Source organism: Pollachius pollachius, assembly GCF_949987615.1.
Source record: "Pollachius pollachius genome assembly, chromosome: 2".
NCBI lineage: Eukaryota > Metazoa > Chordata > Actinopteri > Gadiformes > Gadidae > Pollachius > Pollachius pollachius.
In genome coordinates this window covers 24259245-24278111 of record NC_136935.1, presented here as the reverse complement: position 1 = coordinate 24278111, position 18867 = coordinate 24259245, and the positions used below count along the sequence as shown (strand labels likewise).

Sequence of the window (18867 nt, the reverse complement as noted above, 5' to 3'; positions counted from 1 at the left end):
AGGTGTGATTAAAGTGTGAAAGTGATATCAACCAAAAAGGCCACATTATCCATCCTTTTCTGATCTTTTAAAAAGAGAGAAAACTCTGTTGCCTTCTGACCTCTGAGCTCTTCCAAGAAAGCTGCTACTTCCCTTCTGATGGACCAAAAGCGCTCTAACACCCTGCCTTTGCTAAGCCATCTCACGTTGTTGTGCAGCAACAGATCATCAGTGCTTGCATCAACTTCTCTGAGGAATTCCCTGAGCATACGATGCTGATAGGAAGAGGATGCCCTGAGAAAATTTATCATGTTCATCATTGTGTTCATCACTTCAGCATGCTCATCTGACAGGGTGGAGCACAGGACAGATTGGTGTATTATACAGTGGTAAGAGATGAGCTCAGGATTGTCCTCTTTTATTCTTGCCACAGCTCCTTTCTCTCTCCCTATCATGGAAGGGGCTCCATCTGTAAATATTGAAACCACTTGTTTTGGCCCTATTCCTCGCTTTGTTAACATCTCCTTAATGGCCAGGTAGATGTCCTCTCCTCTTGTACTGGTCTTAAGGGGAGTTACACCTAACACATCTTCACAGAACTCTTTCTTTTCTTGGTTGAAGAACCGTACATAAATTAACAGCTGAGCATTGTCAGACACATCAGTGGACTCATCTACAGCTAAGCCTACACATGGTACCTTATGAATGGCTTCATCCAGCTGGGCTAGCACATCCTGGGTTAACATTTCACTTTTCTTTGTGGCTGATGATGCTGACATGGGTATTTGCTTTATTTTGTCAAAAAGCTCTTCTTATTGTTTCCCCTCAAGTAAGGTTTCAGCTACTGCACTCATGCACTCCTTGACAACCCCTCCATCAGTAAATGGCTTTTTGTGTTGACCCAAAATCCAAGTGACTGAGGGAACATTCATTAGCACGTTGTTGGGCAGTGAATGAATGGGTCAGGATCCGGGTGGATTGTTCATATTGGGCTCCGAGACTGCTTATTTTTTGTGACCGCAATTTAGACTTGAGTGGGTATGTCTGGTGAAAAACTTTGTGCTTTGTCTAATAGTGGCGTTTCACGTTGCCACTTTTTATGAGTGCCACTGTCTCTGAGCATATGAGACAGACTGGTTTTGTGTTTCCAGTGGGAAGAATGAACATGAATGAGTCTGTCCATTCTGGGTTGAAAACTCTGTTTTCGCTGTCCACTTTTCTCTTCTTAGAGAGCGCCATGTGTAGTTACTCCGGCACACTGTCTATCTCGCTGTCTTTCTCACTCTTCTCCCGCTGTCTTTCTCACTCTTCTCCCGCTGACTTTCTCACTCTTCTCCCGCTGTATTTCTCACTCTTCTCCAGCTGTCTCTCACTCTTCTCCCGCTGTCTCTCTTTCTTCTCCCGCTGTCTTTTTAACTCTTCTCCCGCTGTCTTATCTGCCTTCTCCCGCTGTATTATTCACTCTTATCTGACTTTTTTCCCTGTAATTCTCGCACTTCTCATCTCTCGCATGATCGCTTACTGTCTGTGAGACGGGCAGCCTCCGCCGGGAATGCACAGATTCGATTGGCTGAGTAGCATCACGTGGGATGGCTTAACTCGAATGCAATTGGTCAGTGGATTTCCTGATTCGCTAAATCAGTACCATAAAGTCTAGAAACGCTGCACCGGTCGCGCCCCGTCAACATTTAAAATACTTAATTTTTTACTATAGATCCGGGTCCGTATAGGACGGCGTCTGGGTCCGGACCCGGACCGCGGTCCGCCTGTTAATGACCCCCGGATAGGATAGGATCACATGTGTAAGAAAGATATTCATTTTGTTGACAAAGAAAAGGAATTATTTGACTGTCTCAGAAATGAAAATAGAGAATAAAGTCTGCTACGAGAAGTGAATGCAGCAACAGCTCACCGTGGTCCTGTTTGCCTATTTTACTTTTATTTTATCAGAAATAACTGTTTGCCCGTTCGCATACCTTGGACCTGCAACATACACACTTATAATGATAAACATTTTTTCCCTCCTGTGCATCCTGTTTACTGGGAGTTTACTTATTAAATTATGCATTTCCTTATACTCATGGCTTGTTTCTAAGGCTGGGACAACGCGTCGACGTAATCGATGACGTCGACGCATAAATTACGTCGATTCGAAAAATCCAAAACGAAGATGGCGGCGCCGGATCGAAGTGGTAACGCGAGTGGCTCCTCAGAATTTCAAAAGTGCAAGCTGCCACGCACTCGTTCATCGGAAGTATGGGCATTCTTCAATTCAAAAGGAAACGATTCCGTGGTATGTCGTCTTTGCAAAATGGAGATGGCTTTCCATTCTAGCACCACGGCAATGCACCAGCACCTGAAGAGGCGCCACCCGGGAGCAGCTGCAGATGACCGAGCATTGTAAGTTTTTTTCAACTCCCTACTTTGCACTCGATGTTGAAGTAGGCTATAATACGTTGTCGAAATCTAAAGTTTTAGGCTACAGTGTATGTTTTGTGTAATTAATTACAACATGTAATATAGTCGTGTATTCAACGTGTGAAATGACGCTTAAGCAAGTCACGGCATGTCAGTGAGCACAGTTACCAGGACTAGTGCTGGTTTTAAACGGTTTTTTAAACAAAATAATGGCGCGCGTAATAGTAACTGTGTTCACTGTCATGCCATGACTGCGCAAGGGATTTTTATGTTACACACATAGGATTTGATTGGCCTACTTGATATTGATATTTAATCAAAGGGCATAGCCTAGGCTGAGGTGGATATATAGAAAAATCGTAAATTGTGTTTCTTTGTTGTTGGTTTATTATTATATTTATTTTAATGTGTGTGTGTGTACTTCATGTTTTCAGGGATAAGAAGAATAGTGTGGAAAATTACTTTCGCAAGAAAAATACAACCCCTTGCACCCCCCAAGAGGCGGCCATACTTACTGAGATCGTCTTATCAATGATTTGTAAAGACATGAGGCCGATTTCTGTGGTTGAGGGCGAGGGATTTAAAGTAATGCTGACTACCTTTGAAGCAGGTTACACTCTGCCTTGTAGGCGCCATTTCACTACTCTGATCGAGAAGAAGTATGAAACTTCAGTAGAGAAACTTAAAAACAAACTTAAAATGGCCACATCCAAAACCTCTCTTAGCACTGATGCCTGGACCAGTCTGGTGACAGAAGCCTACTTAGGGGTAACTTGTCATTTCATTGATGACAATTGGGAGCTCCTCTCCTTCAATTTTAAGACACTGCCAGTTGAAGAACGCCACACAGCAGAAAACATTGCCTTATGGCTGGAGAATGTGGCAGAAAAATTTAACATTTCGTTTGAGAATGTCCTTTCTATTGTCCATGACAATGCAAGAAACATTGTGGCAGCTCTCAGAATCTTGGAAGAGAGATTTGGGGTGGTATCCCATCGGTGTGCTGGGCATACACTACAACTGGTAGTCAACAATGCAATGAAGAACCCTGTGATTGACAAGGCACTCTCAGCTACACGGTGCCTTGTAAAACACATAAAGAAAAGTGAGCCAGCTACCGCTAAGCTGAAGCTTAAACAAAAACAGATGGGCACAGTTGAACATAAACTGATACAGGATGTAGCAGTCCGTTGGAACAGTACATACTACATGATTGAACGTGTTTTAGAGCAGCGATGGCCAGTGGTTGCGACGCTACCAGATCCAGAAATCACACAGCGCGGAAAGCACTATCTTGATCTGAAAAACGATCAATGGACTCTTCTGGAGGAACTGGAAGATGTGCTCAAGCCCTATGAGCAAGCCACGGTTTTCCTTAGTGGTCAATCTTATGTCACAGCCTCTGTTCTCCCCCCCCTGCTGAACGGTCTCCTGAAATCCACCCGAAAAAAATCATTTGATTCTAATGCCATGACCTTTTTCCAGACCAAAGCAGAAGAGGAGATATTGTCAAGGTGGCAGGTGTTTGTATTTAAAGAGGGTGGGAAAAATGTGTCTCTCATTGCTGCTGCACTTGATCCCCGTTTTCGGAAATTGAAGTTCCTTCCAACAGATGATGCACTCAAACTGCATGTACAAATACAGACTGTTGCTCTTGATATCAGAAGGAAGCAGAAATTGTTACAGGCAGCTGTGAGGCAGGAAGCCTCAGCAATCTCCCCACCAAAGAAGAGGTCCAGCTCTTTGTTGGACACTTTGTTGGGCACAGATTTTGAGGGGAAGACGAAAAAAACATGGACCAGGAGGATGGTGACGGGGACAGTGAGACAGTCAGGAAAGAGGTGGTGTCGTATTTTGGGGAAATTCCTGTCCCAAGGGATAATAACCCCCTTACATGGTGGAAGGATAACGCCATAAGGTTCCCCGCCCTGGCTGCAGTAGCCAAATCTTATTTGTCTATACCTGCCACATCAACGCCATCTGAAAGGCTTTTCTCAGTTGCTGGGAACATTGTTTCTAAAAAAAGGGCAAGCCTGACTCCTGAGCATGTGGAAATGCTTACATTCCTTCACTCCAATATATGACTGTATTTTGTCTTGAATGACACACACACACACACACAGTTATTTGCATGAATGAAGATGCTTTTTTCAGTAAGCTAGGCCTGTGTTCATAAGTTCATAAAAAACACAAATGTTGAATTCTGAATATTTACTTTTATTTTTTGTTGGAAAAGCACTTTTTTTATATTAGCTTAAAGCCCCCAAGTTTACAAAAGTTACTGTATTCTTTCAATAGCTCTACGAAAGGGTGGCTGGGTGACCTTTTTATTTTTATATTGAATGCTAGACATCAGAATGCATTATTTTGCTCTTGTACACTCTAAATAGAATTTTATTTTTGAATTTTGAGTTTAAGACAATGGTGAGTGGCAGAGTGTTTTACTATATTTTGTTATTTTTATGTGAATAAGGAATTAAAATATGCACTTTTTTTCCAGTAAGCTAAGCCTGTGTTTTCATAAATGTTCAATTCTGTTGGTTCAGGAAGGACGGAAGGCCTTTGTGTTTTCAAGGCCTCAAGGCTTTAAGGTTTTATTGAATGCTACCTCTGACCTCTAAGAATGCATTACTTTGCACTTTTATTTTGGAATTTTAAGGCAACAATCATGTATTGCAATGTTAAGGAATTATTGTTTTTTTCATTCAGATATGTAAATCAACATGTATAAATTGCTATTAGTCAATTAATGGGGAGATAATCGAATCGAAATCGAATCGGACTGAAAAAATGAAACGTTAGATTAGTCGATGCATCGAAAAAATAAAAAAAAAATCGCTAGATTAATCGTTTAAAAAATAATCGTTTATCCCAGCCCTACTTGTTTCCCCCTGTCACTTCCAAAAACACACACCATTACTGTATCTATGGGGATAAAAGTATATTCACAAAGGTATTACATAAAATATTTATGGATTCTTGTTAGGGAAATATTCTAATTCGATAGTTCAGGAAACGTTTCAAATAATGAAGCACAGAATTAGGAGTCAGATTTCAAAGCATGGTCGATTTGTTCCTGCCAGCAAAGCAAGGAATCAATACATGCATCACAAGTGGTACAAGACCTTGTGAACATGAACAAAATATTGGGTTTTAAGTTTTCTGAGACAAAGTTCACAGCAAACAGCATGGATGTTTAAACAAAAAATGTAAAGAAATGTAAAGAATTGTCAAGGAAATAAATTTCCTTGACAATTCTTTACACAATAGAATGAACAGATGAATGGACAAGTATATACAAAAAGGTAGATTACATTAGATATTTATGGCATATTTACACTTCAGAATACAATAGAATAAACGGCCGAGTAAGTGCTGGCTGACAGGATTCAATAGAAATGGCTCAGTGAACTGGTTGTCCCTTTTGAGGGATGAGGGGGAAGACAGCCCCAAGAGATATTTACAAAGACAACAGTCACAAAGATTTGTTAATGCACAGCAAATTACAGCAATCGTATCAATCAACGCTAGCTGATCACCTCCTTTTATTGACATGTTTTCAATGGGCATTGCCCTGCTCTGCAGAATTTGATATTTTCTTCGCACTAATCCAATGACCTTTTCTACATGAATACGAACATTAGCAGATTTTCTTGTTTCCTCTACCTCGAATGCAGATAGCTCGTCTTCCCTTTTATGAAAGCTGGCATCTTCAATGAAGCACAGTAAAATCCTAAACTATCCCCTAGGGGTGCAACGGATCACAAAACACACGGTTCGGATCGTGTCACGGTTTTTGAGTCACGGGATCGGATCATTTTCGGAACAACAACAAATTTGACTTTAAAAACAAAATAAAGTGAAAAATAAGGCAATAATCCTGCTTCCTTTAAGCATAGTAAATATTTTAAAAAATTGCTTGTGTCCACATAAAATAAAAATATATAAAAAATTATTTAAACAAAATAAAGTGCAATCTGAGGCATTATTCCTTCTTCATGGATAGTAAATACGATAAATTAAAAACTGTCCAAAGGAAGCACAGCAGACCTGGATTTACAACTTTAAATTCAGGATGTCTGCATTGCTTGGGGAGAGTTTAGAGTCTACACTCTCCCAAGGCAATTCAGACATCATCTTCTTTTTTTTTTCCATCGAGTATGGTAGCGAAACACAGTTTCTGCTGTGTTTTATTTGGCATTTTGTAAATCGTAAATTGTAAATTGATTTCTGTTGGAAGACTCATTGCTTGTTGACTGGAAACAGAAAGGGGGACTGGTTGTAGTCTTTTCGCTCGGTTCTAGCCCTACTGTTGATACGGAGAACAGAGCAAAAAGACTACAACCAAACATAAACAGCCCATTTCCGGTTCCGGTCTCTGTTTAAATGGGAATTACGAAACGCCAAATAAAAGACGACAGACACTGTTTTTCGCTATGATACTTGATTAGGAACATCAACGAACACTACTAACCACTTGGTGAGTTGCACATTTCTGAAAACGAACGTTTAAGGACAGCTTTGTGAATGCCCAAAGCCAGCCATTCTGAAGCAGGCGAATCGAAATGAGCCAAATACCTGAGACAGTGAACAACACTGAAAATTTTGGTGTGTCAACCACTATATTTCATCCTATACAAACCAGAAAGGGGACTCAATGTGCTAAATACCGGAATTGTCCTTTAAACATGTGCTGATCACACGAACGCACAACTTTTTTTTTTTTTTTAATCAGCTGATCCGCGGATCACTTGCGTCCCGAACTGTGAGGGTTGATCCGTACGGAACCCGTGAACACTTTTGAAGTGTTCACGGGTTCAATGAACACTTCAAAACAGTAAACTATCACGGCAACCTAAATGCCTACATGCCTGCATGCCTAAATGACATTGGCATTAGGGATGTGAATAACTCACATTTTTCATGGTCGAACAATCGGTGGGTGGTATGAACGAATAATTGATTATTCGATGTGTGCCGACATTCACAAAGGCAGCCATGGATCGTCGGCAAGAAATCACAGTATCTAGAACGCAAAAAAACAACTACCTGCTAAGTAGTTCCAGTCAAATTGTCTGTTCAGCCTTCAAAACGAGAGCTGGTAAATTGTTAAAAATGCATTAAACTGTAATCCGAAAACACGGTTATATGCTATAGACTCTAGGGTCTGTAGCATATAACCGCGTTGTCTGATTAGTTTAATTCATTTGTCACAATTTACCAGCTCTCGCTTTGAAGAATAATCACCACGCCATTCGTTTCAATGGGAATCGCGACGGTCTATACTTTCAACATAAAGTGTACATATTTATTTATTTATAAATTCGTCCCAGCCTTTATACCAAAGATACTATAGGGTCTATAGCAGGGGTCTCAAACTCGCGGCCCGGGGGCTAATTGAGTGGCCCCTTACTTGACAAAGTTTAATGTTAGTGCGGTGTGACGGGGCGCATAGCTACTAGGGGTGTAAATCTCTGGTTTCATCACGATACAATATTAAATTCAATTCGATTCATTGGACAACGATACAATATTTGCCGATATCAAAAGTCTGCCGCGATACGATTTCGATTCAGTGGCGTGCGATCGATGAGACGATATCATATGCCCATTTAACACAACCTGTTACATTCACATCAACTCACAAAAAAAACGCAATTATAATTTAAACATTTTATTGCTTTGCTCTTCCAGATGTTAAACAAAAACCATACATTTAAGAGCTTAACTTAAGAGCCTGTAATCGCGTTCAGAACAAATGTATTTGTAACCATTTCACCATAACAATAAATAATACAATCAAATAGGTCTCCCACTGTCCTTTGGGAGGTTTTTCTTCAAAAAAAAAACAAGCTTAACTTAAGAGCCTGTAATAGCTTTCAGAACAAATTTATTTCTTTCAGAACAAATGTATTAGTAACAATTTCACCAAAACAATCAATAATATAATAATCAAATATGTCCTCCAGTGTCCTTTGGGAGGTTTTTCTTTAAAAAAACCAACTGGTCAACATGCTCTGCGGACAAAACACTGCGTTCAGAGCGGACAACGTCTCCAGCATTGCTGAAAACACGTTCTGAAGGTACACTTGTACCAGGAATGCACAGGTAGGTTTTGGCAAGGTTTGCCAGGAGGGGAAACTCAGTCTGATGTGTTTTCCACCACTCCAACACATTACCTTCCAGGGTCAAAGGGTCAGTGTCTTTATACTTGGCAACTTCTGCATGGACCAGGTCTCTGGAGGTCTTTTGCCTTGGGTCAGCATTGCCGAACGTATCGCCAAAGAGGTCCTGAAATGCCTTCGACTTTTTGGGAGCTGGAAAATATTCTAAAATGACACAGAACAAAAGACTAAATTAATTCAGAAGAAATCTATTTTTATTGCACTTCAAACACTTAACCCTATAAACTCATTCATACACTTAGTCAATAACACTTTCCACATGCAGGAAAAACACACACACCTTGTTCTTGAGCCTGGGATGTCTCAGGGGTTGGCTCCAAGTCAGGCTCATCATCAGTTTGGTCAGCAGATGAGGGAGGAGGTATGTTCTCCTCGACATTTGTCAGAGTGTCATCCTGTAGATGGTCATGATCACACACACACAATTAAATGGAAAGCATTTTAACAATAAGAAAAGGCAAGATTTATGAATATATTTTAAATATATTTATATTTTTATGTGTATCATCAAAACATAACTATAATAGACTATATTAGAAAATATTAGCTTACTTTCTGGTCCCACAGCTCTGAAGCCTCATATGTGATGCTCTGGAAGGCCGCTTCTTTCTCCTCCTCACTTAGAAAGGGCAGAGTCTTGAATCTTGCATCCAAAGCAGATGCCATGTGGAGGACCTGCTGCACATCCTGGTAGCGCTGTGATAGCTCCCTGGACATAGTTTCCTTCATCTCTCCTAGTAAAGCAGAGTCTTCTTCTGTGATAAGGTAATGCACCAGCAACTTTACTCTGAGTGGAGCGATGACCGACAAAGTGGGTTGTTTCTCTTCACACATTATTGTGGTGGCGGTTCTGACTGGTCTGAGGAGCTTTACCATGTCTTCTGCAGCAGTGATGTCACTTTCACTGAGTGTGTGAATGTCATTCACACCTTTCCTTATTTTTCTGTCCAGGAGTGAAGCACACACAGCCTCCTGCTGCTCCAAAAATCGCTCGAGCATATGAAATGAGCTATTCCAGTATGTGCTCACGTCTTGTTTAAGCTTGTGTATGGGGATCCAAGCAACTTTTGCTTTTCTTTTAAAACTGCTGTTGCTACCGTGCTCCGGTGAAAAAACGTGACGATTCGTCTCACTCTGCCCAAAAGACGAGTTGCACCCGCACATTTCAGGCCTCTCTGTGTGGCCAAATTAATTGTATGCCCGAAGCACTTGATGTGAGGTGACATTTTCGCCTCTGCTCCGGCTACCGTCATATTGCTGGCGTTATCTGTGACAAGTGCGGGATTTTTGTCGCGAATATTCCACTCTTCACATGCCTCTCTCAAAACTGCCGCAAGATTTGCACCCGTCTGAGAGTCTTTCAAAACACGAGTCTGAAGAACAAAATTCTTTATCTGCCAGTCAGCGTCAATATGGTGGCTGGTCACGGTTACGTACGCTTCTGTTGTACAGGACGTCCAGCCATCTGTAGTCAGAGCGACTCGTTTTGCTTCCATCAACTCACGTTTATCGTTGTCTTTAACTTGATTGTATAGCTTCGGTATGCAAGTTTCACTGAAATACTGTCGGGATTGGATTGTATATTTGGGCTCCAGAGTATGAAGTAGCTCACGAAAGCCGGCGTTCTCGACAACACAGTACGGCCTCATGTCTTTGCAAATGAAATGTGAAATTGCAGCTGTGATACTCATTGCTCTTTTGGAGTTGGGGTTCAGTTTTTGTGGGAAAAAACTGCTCAGGGCTGGCGAGCTGCCGTCGGACACATCGACGACGTTGCCGCGTGCTTCATGGGGGTCAATGCCGAGTTTCTTTTTGAGGTGCCCGGACAGGTTAGTTGTATTTCCCGAATATTTAATGTTGGATGCACTTTTTGCATATAGCATGCGTTTTGTTCGTTGACCCGTCTTTTTTCAGAAATCCGAAATATTTCCACACCGCTGACTTGTATCCGATAGGGGATACAATAGCCTCGGCATCATCTTGGCCGTTAGTAGGATTAGCCGTGCTGCTGCTAGAAGCCAAACTAGACACCCTCCCATTCAAACATGTGCTCTTTGCGCTCATGATTGCCTCGTTTAACAGGTGAACCAGTAACGCACATGAACGGCTTGGCGCGCTTGGCCGGAAATAGTGTCACAAACACCCGCGCAAGGAGATTGTCAAAATAAAAGCGTATAATACAGGGATATGCATCGATGTTTGAGCGTTGCATCGATGCATTTGGATCGTTCGCCGATGTAGATCGATGTTTCGTTACACCCCTAATAGCTACCGTCACGGTAGTGATACGCTACACACAAGAGACTGAGTGCGAATATTGCCTGTGTGTTTGTCTTGGTTGTTTATGTATTCCGTTATCTTCATACCGTTTTAAAACCATTCATCTACCATGTCATTTATCATACGCACTACGACAGTTTAATACAATCTTGCAAGTACCATCATTACAACTTTCTGTTTGATTCCATTTACCATTAACGTCACCTGTTTTGTCGCAATAACCACTCAAACAAGTTTGTCGTAGTCAAATTCCAGGTCTGTTTATTTAGTTCATAAGTTACATGTTAACGCAGCGCAAATGTCCGCCTTAACAGTGTCTCGTCTTATGTTTATATGAGGGTTGGTCGCGCGTCACCAGGGTTTATATCGACGTCAAATCTTCCGGGTAAACCGGAAGTGACCCCGAGTTATTATATTTATTTTTATTGCTGTCTTTGTACATTTTGGCTATGCCAAAATATAGCAATGGTGCACAGTTTACAATGTTAATTGTTTCTCGCTAATTGAGGGTAGAACGGAAGCTGTTTTAAAGCTGTTGTGTAACTGCTCTTGTAAACACCCCTGACGCAACGGGAAAATTATGCACCAATTAGCAGTGGGGGTTAGGCCTACTTAAGCCGACGTTCAACAGTGGTTCGGGGGAGCTGATGGAGAAAGGACTTATGCCTGAATATTGCTCTCCTGTACTTGACTTGTTTAAAGGTCCGGTTTCTTGAAGTTTTGACTTATGTTATTTTTGGTGACTCTCAAGCCTATTTGGTACGCTGAGTCAACCTTATGTTGTATATAGATTTTTTTGTTTTTTTGTTAATTTTTGTTCTATTTTTTATCGCCTTAAGGGCCTTAAATTGGGATGAATAAAAGATCACATCCTATCCATCACTCCTCGTCTGCTCCTGAGTGTTTTTCCATCTCGATCAAGTCGCTCCAACACATCTACCCATGACATGCGGCCCGCGCGTTGTTGTCAAACGCACATTTTTGCTGAGTAGCTTGCCACGCTTTTTTAACACTTGTGATAGGGTGACCGGATGTCCTGTTTTTGCCGGGACAGTCCCAATTTTGAGTTGCGTGTCCCGAGTCCTGACAAAAGCCAATGGACGCTAGAATGTCCCGGTTTCCACCAACCACTATGAAATGTCCCGTGTTGTCAGCGATTACATAGCCAACGTGATCTAATTATAGCCCGATCATTAACTTAGATTGGGTCAGTTGTGCTCCTTTTTTCTGTGGAATACTTAATGCGGCCCAACCTGACCCAGACTCTACCTCCAGCGGCACCCAGGTAAGTTGAGTTTGAGACCCCTGGTCTATAGAATATAACCACGTTTTCTGATTACAGTTTAATGTAACAGTAAGCTGACAACATCGCTAATTAACACCGCAATTGCAAATTAACCACATGGAGATAACCATGGCAACCGGTTAAACAAATCTTTTTGCGATCATTCTGCGTGCGCATCCGCCGTGTTGATAAACAAATAATCCCCCTATGAATGAATGGTCTTCATTTACTTCTATGGCAAGTGACCATGGTATAAGCGGGATAATGCCCTTGGACACCTGTCCAACATTAGTTCCGTCCGTTAATTCTTGTTTATTTGAATGGGAAAAAATGTTAACGGTCCAAATGTTAAAAATCGACTTTGACCCTCGGGAACGAATAATCAAATAATAAATAAAAATAAAAAAAATTGAATATTCTGACCCCTCCCTAATTGGCATAGTCGCTTGCAGTACCTCTCGCTCTGGCCATTCTATTAGGAACTCCAGCCTTTCATGAAGGATGCTGATTAACTTGTGCCAAATTCTATAAGCGGTGGAACAGGAAACCATGAACCTGAAAGCCAAATCTTGTGAATGAAAGATTGAATCTCAATCTAAGTAAAGCCAAAATTAGCTATTCCAATGTGGAGAGTGCAGACAAAGGGCTACAGGTGATGTATGGCTCACATAGTTGAAACACTTGCATCAAAACTAAGAAATGTGGCAGTCCTGTGTATAACTTAGTCTTGTCTTGGTTTTTCTGAAAGGCCTCTTGGGTAAATTGTCCAGTGCCTTAATTCTGAGGTCGCTCAGCTCCGCTGATGCTTGGTTCATAGAATCTTCCATCTTGTCAAGATCATTCATGCTCAGGTCTGTCTGACATTCTGCATCTACATAAAATAATTGCCAAAGGGGATAAGGTTAAAAGAGATAGTTTACTTTATTTCGGTCAGTTTAACATTTACAATTCATTACAGTTATATGATGTAAGAATGCAATATAAAAAAATAATTGTATATATACAGTGGGGCAAAAAAGTATTTAGTCAGCCACCAATTGTGCAAGTTCTTCCACTTAAAAAGACGAGAGAGGCCTGTAATTTTCATCATTGGTAAACCTCAGCTATGAGAGACAAAATGAAAAAAAAAAATCCAGAAAATCACATTGTCTGATTTTTTCAGAATTTATTTGCAAATTATGGTGGAAAATAAGTATTTGGTCACCTACAAACCAGCAAGATTTCTGGCTGTCACAGACCTGTAACTTCTTCTTTAAGAGGCTCCTCTGTCCTCCACTTGCTACCTGTATTAATGGCACCTGTTTGAACTCCTTATCAGTATAAAAGACACCTGTCCACAACCTCAAACAGTCACACTCCAAACTCCACTATGACCAAGACCAAAGAGCTGTCAAAGGACACCAGAAACACAATTGTAGACCTGCACCAGGCTGGGAAGTCTGAATCTGCAATAGGTAAGCAGCTTGGTGTGAAGAAATCAACTGTGGGAGCAATTATTAGGAAATGGAATACATACTAGACCACTGATAATCTCCCTCGATCTGGGGCTCCACGCAAGATCTCACCCTGTGGGGTGAAAATGATCACAAGAACGGTGAACAAAAATCCCAGAACCACACGGGGGGACCTAGTGAATGACCTCCAGAGAGCTGGGACCAAAGTAACAAAGGCTACCATCACTAACACACTACGCCGCCAGGGACTCAAATCCTGCAGTGCCAGACGTGTCCCCCTGTTAAAGCCAGTGTATGTCCGGGCCCGTTTGAAGTTTGCTAGAGAGCATTTGGATGATCCAGAAGAGGATTGGGAGAATGTCATATGGTCAGATAACCAAAATAGAACATTTTGGTAAAAACTCAACTCGTCGTGTTTGGAGGAGAAAGAATGCTGAGTTGCATCCAAAGAACACCATACCTACAGTGAAGCATGGGGGTGGAAACATCATGCTTTGGGGCTGTTTTTCTGCCAAGGGACCAGGACGTCTGATCTGTATGACGGAAAGAATGAATGGGGCCATGTATCGTGAGATTTTGAGTGAAAACCTCCTTCCATCAGCAAGGGCACTGAAGATGAAACGTGGCTGGGTCTTTCAGCATGACAATGACCCCAAACACACCGCCCGGGCAACGAAGGAGTGGCTTCGTAAGAAGCATTTCAAGGTCCTGGAGTGGCCTAGCCAGTCTCCAGATCTCAACCCCATTCAATTTCATTTTCCCAATAATAGAAAATCTTTGGAGGGAGTTGAAAGTCCGTGTGGCCCAAAAACATCACTGCTCTAGAGGAGATCTGCATGGAGGAATGGGCCAAAATACCAGCAGCAGTGTGTGAAAACCTTGTAAAGACTTACAGAAAACGTTTGACCTCTGTCATTGCCAACAAAGGGCATGCAACAAAGTATTGAGATGACCTTTGGTTATTGACCAAATACTTATTTTCCACCATAATTTGCAAATTAATTCTTTAAAAATCAGACAATGTGATTTTCTAGATTTTTTTTTTCATTTTGTCTCTCATAGCTGAGGTATACCTATGATGAAAATTACAGGCCTCTCTCATCTTTTTAAGTGGGAGAACTTGCACAATTGGAGGCTGACTAAATACTTTTTTGCCCCACTGTATGCTCTATACACACAACTAAATATAAATATTTTTTTAGAGTTTGCAGTTCTACTTCCACTGTATCCAGAAGTTGTTCAAATCATTACCTGAACAAACCACATTTGTGCCATCTACAAACAGCACATAATTTACCACCTTGGGCACTTTACAAATATCATTAATGTATAGAATAAATACTAGGTTAGTTCGAAACAAGTTAAATACCACTGAAGTAAATATGCGTTGAAATAATGAATCTAGCATCACCAACCTGGGCATTTACATTTAATTTACCTTTCATGTGTTCTGGTTCTTGGTTCTCCGTCACACCAAGGTCCAGCAATGCAGCTGTGTTGGTGCAGGCAGCTGCATCTACATAGTATACTTGGCAAAGGTTGAGAGAAATAGGTTAGTTCTAAACAAGTTTAATGCCACTTCTGAAGTAAAAAAGAAAAAAAAGTGTCAAAATAATTAATCTAGCATTGGCAACGTAGGTATTAAAATTGTTCACCTTTCAAGCACTCTGGTTCTGGTAGCTCATCTATGTTGGTGCAGGTAGCTTGAGCTTCTCTGGACTGCCTTCTTTCCTCTCTTTTACACACGTGGACAAAATTGTTGGTACCCCTCTGTTGATGAAAGAAAAACCCACAATGGTCACTGAAATAACTTGAAACTGACAAAAGTAATAATAAATAAAAATTCACTGAAAATTAACCAATGAAAATCAGACATTGCTTTTGAATTGTGGTTCAACAGAATCATTTTAAAAAACAAACTAATTAAACAGACCTGGACAAAAATGATGGTACCCTTAACTTAATATTTTGTTGCACAACCTTTTGAGGCAATCACTGCAATCAAACGATTTTTGTAACTGTCAATGAGACTTTTGCACCTGTCAACAGGTATTTTGGCCCACTCTTCATTAGCAAACTGCTCCAGTTCTCTCAGGTTTGAAGGGTGCCTTCTCCAGATGGCATGTTTCAACTCCTTCCACAGATGTTCAATAGGATTTAGATCAGGGCTCATAGAAGGCCACTTCAGAATAGTCCAATGTCTTGCTCTTAGCCATTCTTGGGTGTTTTTAGCTGTGTGTTTTGGGTCATTATCTTGTTGGAGGACCCATGACCTGCGACTGAGACCAAGCTTTCTGACACTAGGCAGCACATTTCTCTCCAGAATGCCTTGATAGTCTTGAGATTTCATTGAACCCTGCACAGATTCAAGACACCCTGTGACAGATGCAGCAAAGCAGCCCCAGAACATAACTGAGCCTCCTCCATGTTTCACAGTAGGGACAGTGTTCTTTTCTTGGTATGCTTCATTTTTGCGTCTGTGAACATAGAGCTGATGTGCCTTGCCAAAAAGCTCCAGTTTTGTCTCATCTGTCCATAGGACATTCTCCCAGAAGCTTTGTGGCTTGTCAATATGCATTTTGGCATATTCCAGTCTCGCTTTTTTATGATTTGCTTTCAACAGCGGTGTCCTCCTTGGTCGTCTCCCATGAAGTCCACTTTGGCTCAAACAACGACGGATGGTGCGATCTGACACTGATGTACCTTGACCTTGGAGTTCACCTTTAATTTCTTTGGAGGTTGTTCTGGGCTCCTTGGTTACCATTCTTATTATCCGTCTCTTCATTTTGTCATCAATTTTCCTCCTGCGGCCACGTCCAGGGAGGTTGGCTACAGTCCCATGGACCTTAAACTTTTGAATAATATGTGCAACTGTAGTCACAGTAACATCAAGCTGCTTGGAGATGGTCTTATAGCCTTTACCTTTTACACGCTTGTCTATAATTTTCTTTCTAATCTCCTGAGACAACTCTCTCCTTCGCTTCCTGTGGTCCATGTTCAGTGTGGTACACACCATGTCACCAAACAGCACAGTGACTACTTTTCACCCTTTAAATAGGCAGACTGACTGATTACAAGTTTGAAGACACCTGTGATGCTAATTAGAGCACACACCTTAGTTTAACATTTCCCTATGGTCAAATTATTTTCAATCTTTTCTAGGGGTATCATCATTTTTGTCCAGGCCTGTTTCATTAGTTTTTTTTTTAAAATGATTCTGTTGAACCACAATTCAAAAGCAATGTCTGATTTTCATTGGTTAATTTTCAGTAATTTTTTATTTATTATTACTTTTGTCAGTTTCAAGTTATTTCAGTGACCATTGTGGTTTTTCTTTCATTAACAGAGGGGTACCAACAATTTTGTCCACGTGTGTATGAGATGCCTCAGTCACTGGTTTACCTGTTTCATAGCCAAGATTGACTGTAGGAGCCCAGTCTGTGGACTCTACATCCTTGAGAGCACTTGGGCAGCCTGAATAAAACAATTATCAAAATAGTGGCATGTAAATCCATACTGTAAGACTTTTACAGAACAAACACCCAGTGAAAGCGCAGAGCTGACCAGAAACATTAGCCTAGCCTGCTTGTACTAACGTTATTGTATTAAGTGTAAAGCAATAGCTAAAAAAACTCCTGGTAGTTAACTAGCTAGCACCGGCATAAAAAGAAGACAAACCATACAGAACAGGGTGGGCGATGACGATATCACATGAAGCTAACATTAGCTAGCAAAAGGTACACCGGAGACATTAGCTGTGTTCGAAATCGTTCCCCATCACGGATATAGTGCACTATATAGGGTGCTCGCCATTTTGTAGTGGGGTTCGAATTCGCAGTGGTTAATTTCATGCACTATATAGTGGACTTAAAATACCCAAAATGTGAGTGTACATATGATGTTCCCTACATGTTACTCCCGTATACCACAATGCAATGCGGTCGTGTTTTTCCGGAGGAGAAGCTGAATAACCGCGAAAACAAATACATTTAATGATGGAGTCTCCGGCTTTCGTTTAGAAATGTCAACAATTTATTTGGGATTTAAAATAGAAAATTTAACAAAATTCTAAATTAATTAAAAAAACCTTGAACATGGAAATGTAACATTCAACATCATTACAACCTCCAGCTTTCCTCGTGAGTGACCGGTTTGTTTACATGATGTGGGCCTATCTGTCTGCGTCACACAAATACCCGGCACATTTACTGACACAAATGACGTTTAGAAATGTTCAGCGTAGTGTCCAAATTCTCGTTTGTTAGTTCCCTATATAGTGCACTATATAGGGCACTATATAGTGCCCTATATAGTGCACTATATAGTGCCCTATATAGTGCACTATATAGTGCCCTATATAGTGCACTATATAGTGCCCTATATAGTGCACTATATCCCTATATAGTGCACTATATAGGGAATAGTGAGTGAGTGAATAGGGAACGATTTCGAACACAGCTATTATCTGTTGCAGCTACTCTGTAGCCTGTAGTTATAAACTAACATAATAACATAATATTTCACAGATGTCGCTAGATGGCTTTATTCTGTGATATCCATATGGTGATATCACCCCATTCTGTATTTTTTACGGTTTAAGCTAAGGTTTGCAAGCTATGTAACTTACCTTTCACAAAGTGATCACTGCAAACACGAGCACTACCAGACTCCACTTCAGTGGACTTCAGGCAAAGGTTTTTAATCCATGCCTGGTGGCGCTTCTTCGTGAGATTTCTTAAATTATCCCCTTCATGGTTTACAACTTTGGGGATGCGAAAATAGCTTTTTTCTCTCTCTCTGTTGGATCGGTTAGAACAAACATACACCGAGCAAAACATAGGCATTGTTGCCGCTCTCTTACATTGGCTCAGCACTTCCTGCCCTCCACTTGAAAATCGCACGGATGGTGTGACATCATCTGAAAACAACCTATTGTATTATTGTGTATATTGTATATTATAAGTTGAATGTGTTCATATAAAACAGACAAATAAGGAACTAAGTTTGAAATAATTGTGAAGGTTAATTGTGTTATACAATAAATGCTCAAACTGATGCAGCTGCCAGTTTCGAATGTTTCAGGGTTCAAGCCTTTTTTATTGTCTTGTGTTATGTTCAGGGAAAGTATATGCAAATGTTATATGATAAATACTGTTGCTAACGTTGCACACAAAAAATTAATGTTGATAAGTTATATATTTTTTAAAGGGAATAAGCTGATGAGGCTGACAAGTGACCAATGTTTAGTGTTTAAATATTTTTTTAA

At 40.8% G+C, this 18867-nt stretch overlaps 2 protein-coding genes across 5 annotated transcripts in view; both read right to left on the bottom strand.

The window, feature by feature from the left end:
• Nucleotides 1–18867, bottom strand: part of LOC307071012 (centrosomal protein of 95 kDa-like) — a 47854-nt gene that overhangs the window by 24355 nt on the left and 4632 nt on the right. The gene's annotated exons all lie outside the window — the stretch shown is intronic.
• Nucleotides 8233–18310, bottom strand: LOC307071013 (E3 SUMO-protein ligase ZBED1-like). 3 transcript variants are annotated; one of them, XM_079729853.1, is made up of 7 exons: nucleotides 18229–18310; nucleotides 17004–17075; nucleotides 15257–15371; nucleotides 15040–15129; nucleotides 9135–13018; nucleotides 8863–8977; nucleotides 8233–8726 (listed from the first exon to the last, which is right to left on the bottom strand). In XM_079729853.1, the coding sequence occupies exons 5-7, from the start codon at nucleotides 9744–9746 to the stop codon at nucleotides 8350–8352; spliced, it is 1104 nt and encodes a 367-aa protein (XP_079585979.1). In that variant the 5' UTR covers nucleotides 9747–13018; nucleotides 15040–15129; nucleotides 15257–15371; nucleotides 17004–17075; nucleotides 18229–18310; the 3' UTR covers nucleotides 8233–8349. The 3 variants fall into 3 exon arrangements, with proteins under 3 accessions (XP_079585979.1, XP_079585981.1, XP_079585980.1); XM_079729855.1 differs by lacking the exon at nucleotides 18229–18310 and having other exon boundaries at nucleotides 17004–17515; XM_079729854.1 differs by lacking the exons at nucleotides 15257–15371; nucleotides 17004–17075; nucleotides 18229–18310 and having other exon boundaries at nucleotides 15040–15171.

Coding starts and splice junctions, on each gene's coding strand:
- LOC307071013 (XM_079729853.1), bottom strand. CDS start 9,746: ATGTGCGGGTGCAACTCGTCTTTTGGGCAGAGTGAGACGAATCGTCAC. Junction 8,978..9,134: donor CAGAGCTGTGGGACCAGAAA/GTAAGCTAATAT, acceptor GACCATCTACAG/GATGACACTCTGACAAATGT. Junction 8,727..8,862: donor ATCCCAGGCTCAAGAACAAG/GTGTGTGTGTTT, acceptor GTGTCATTTTAG/AATATTTTCCAGCTCCCAAA.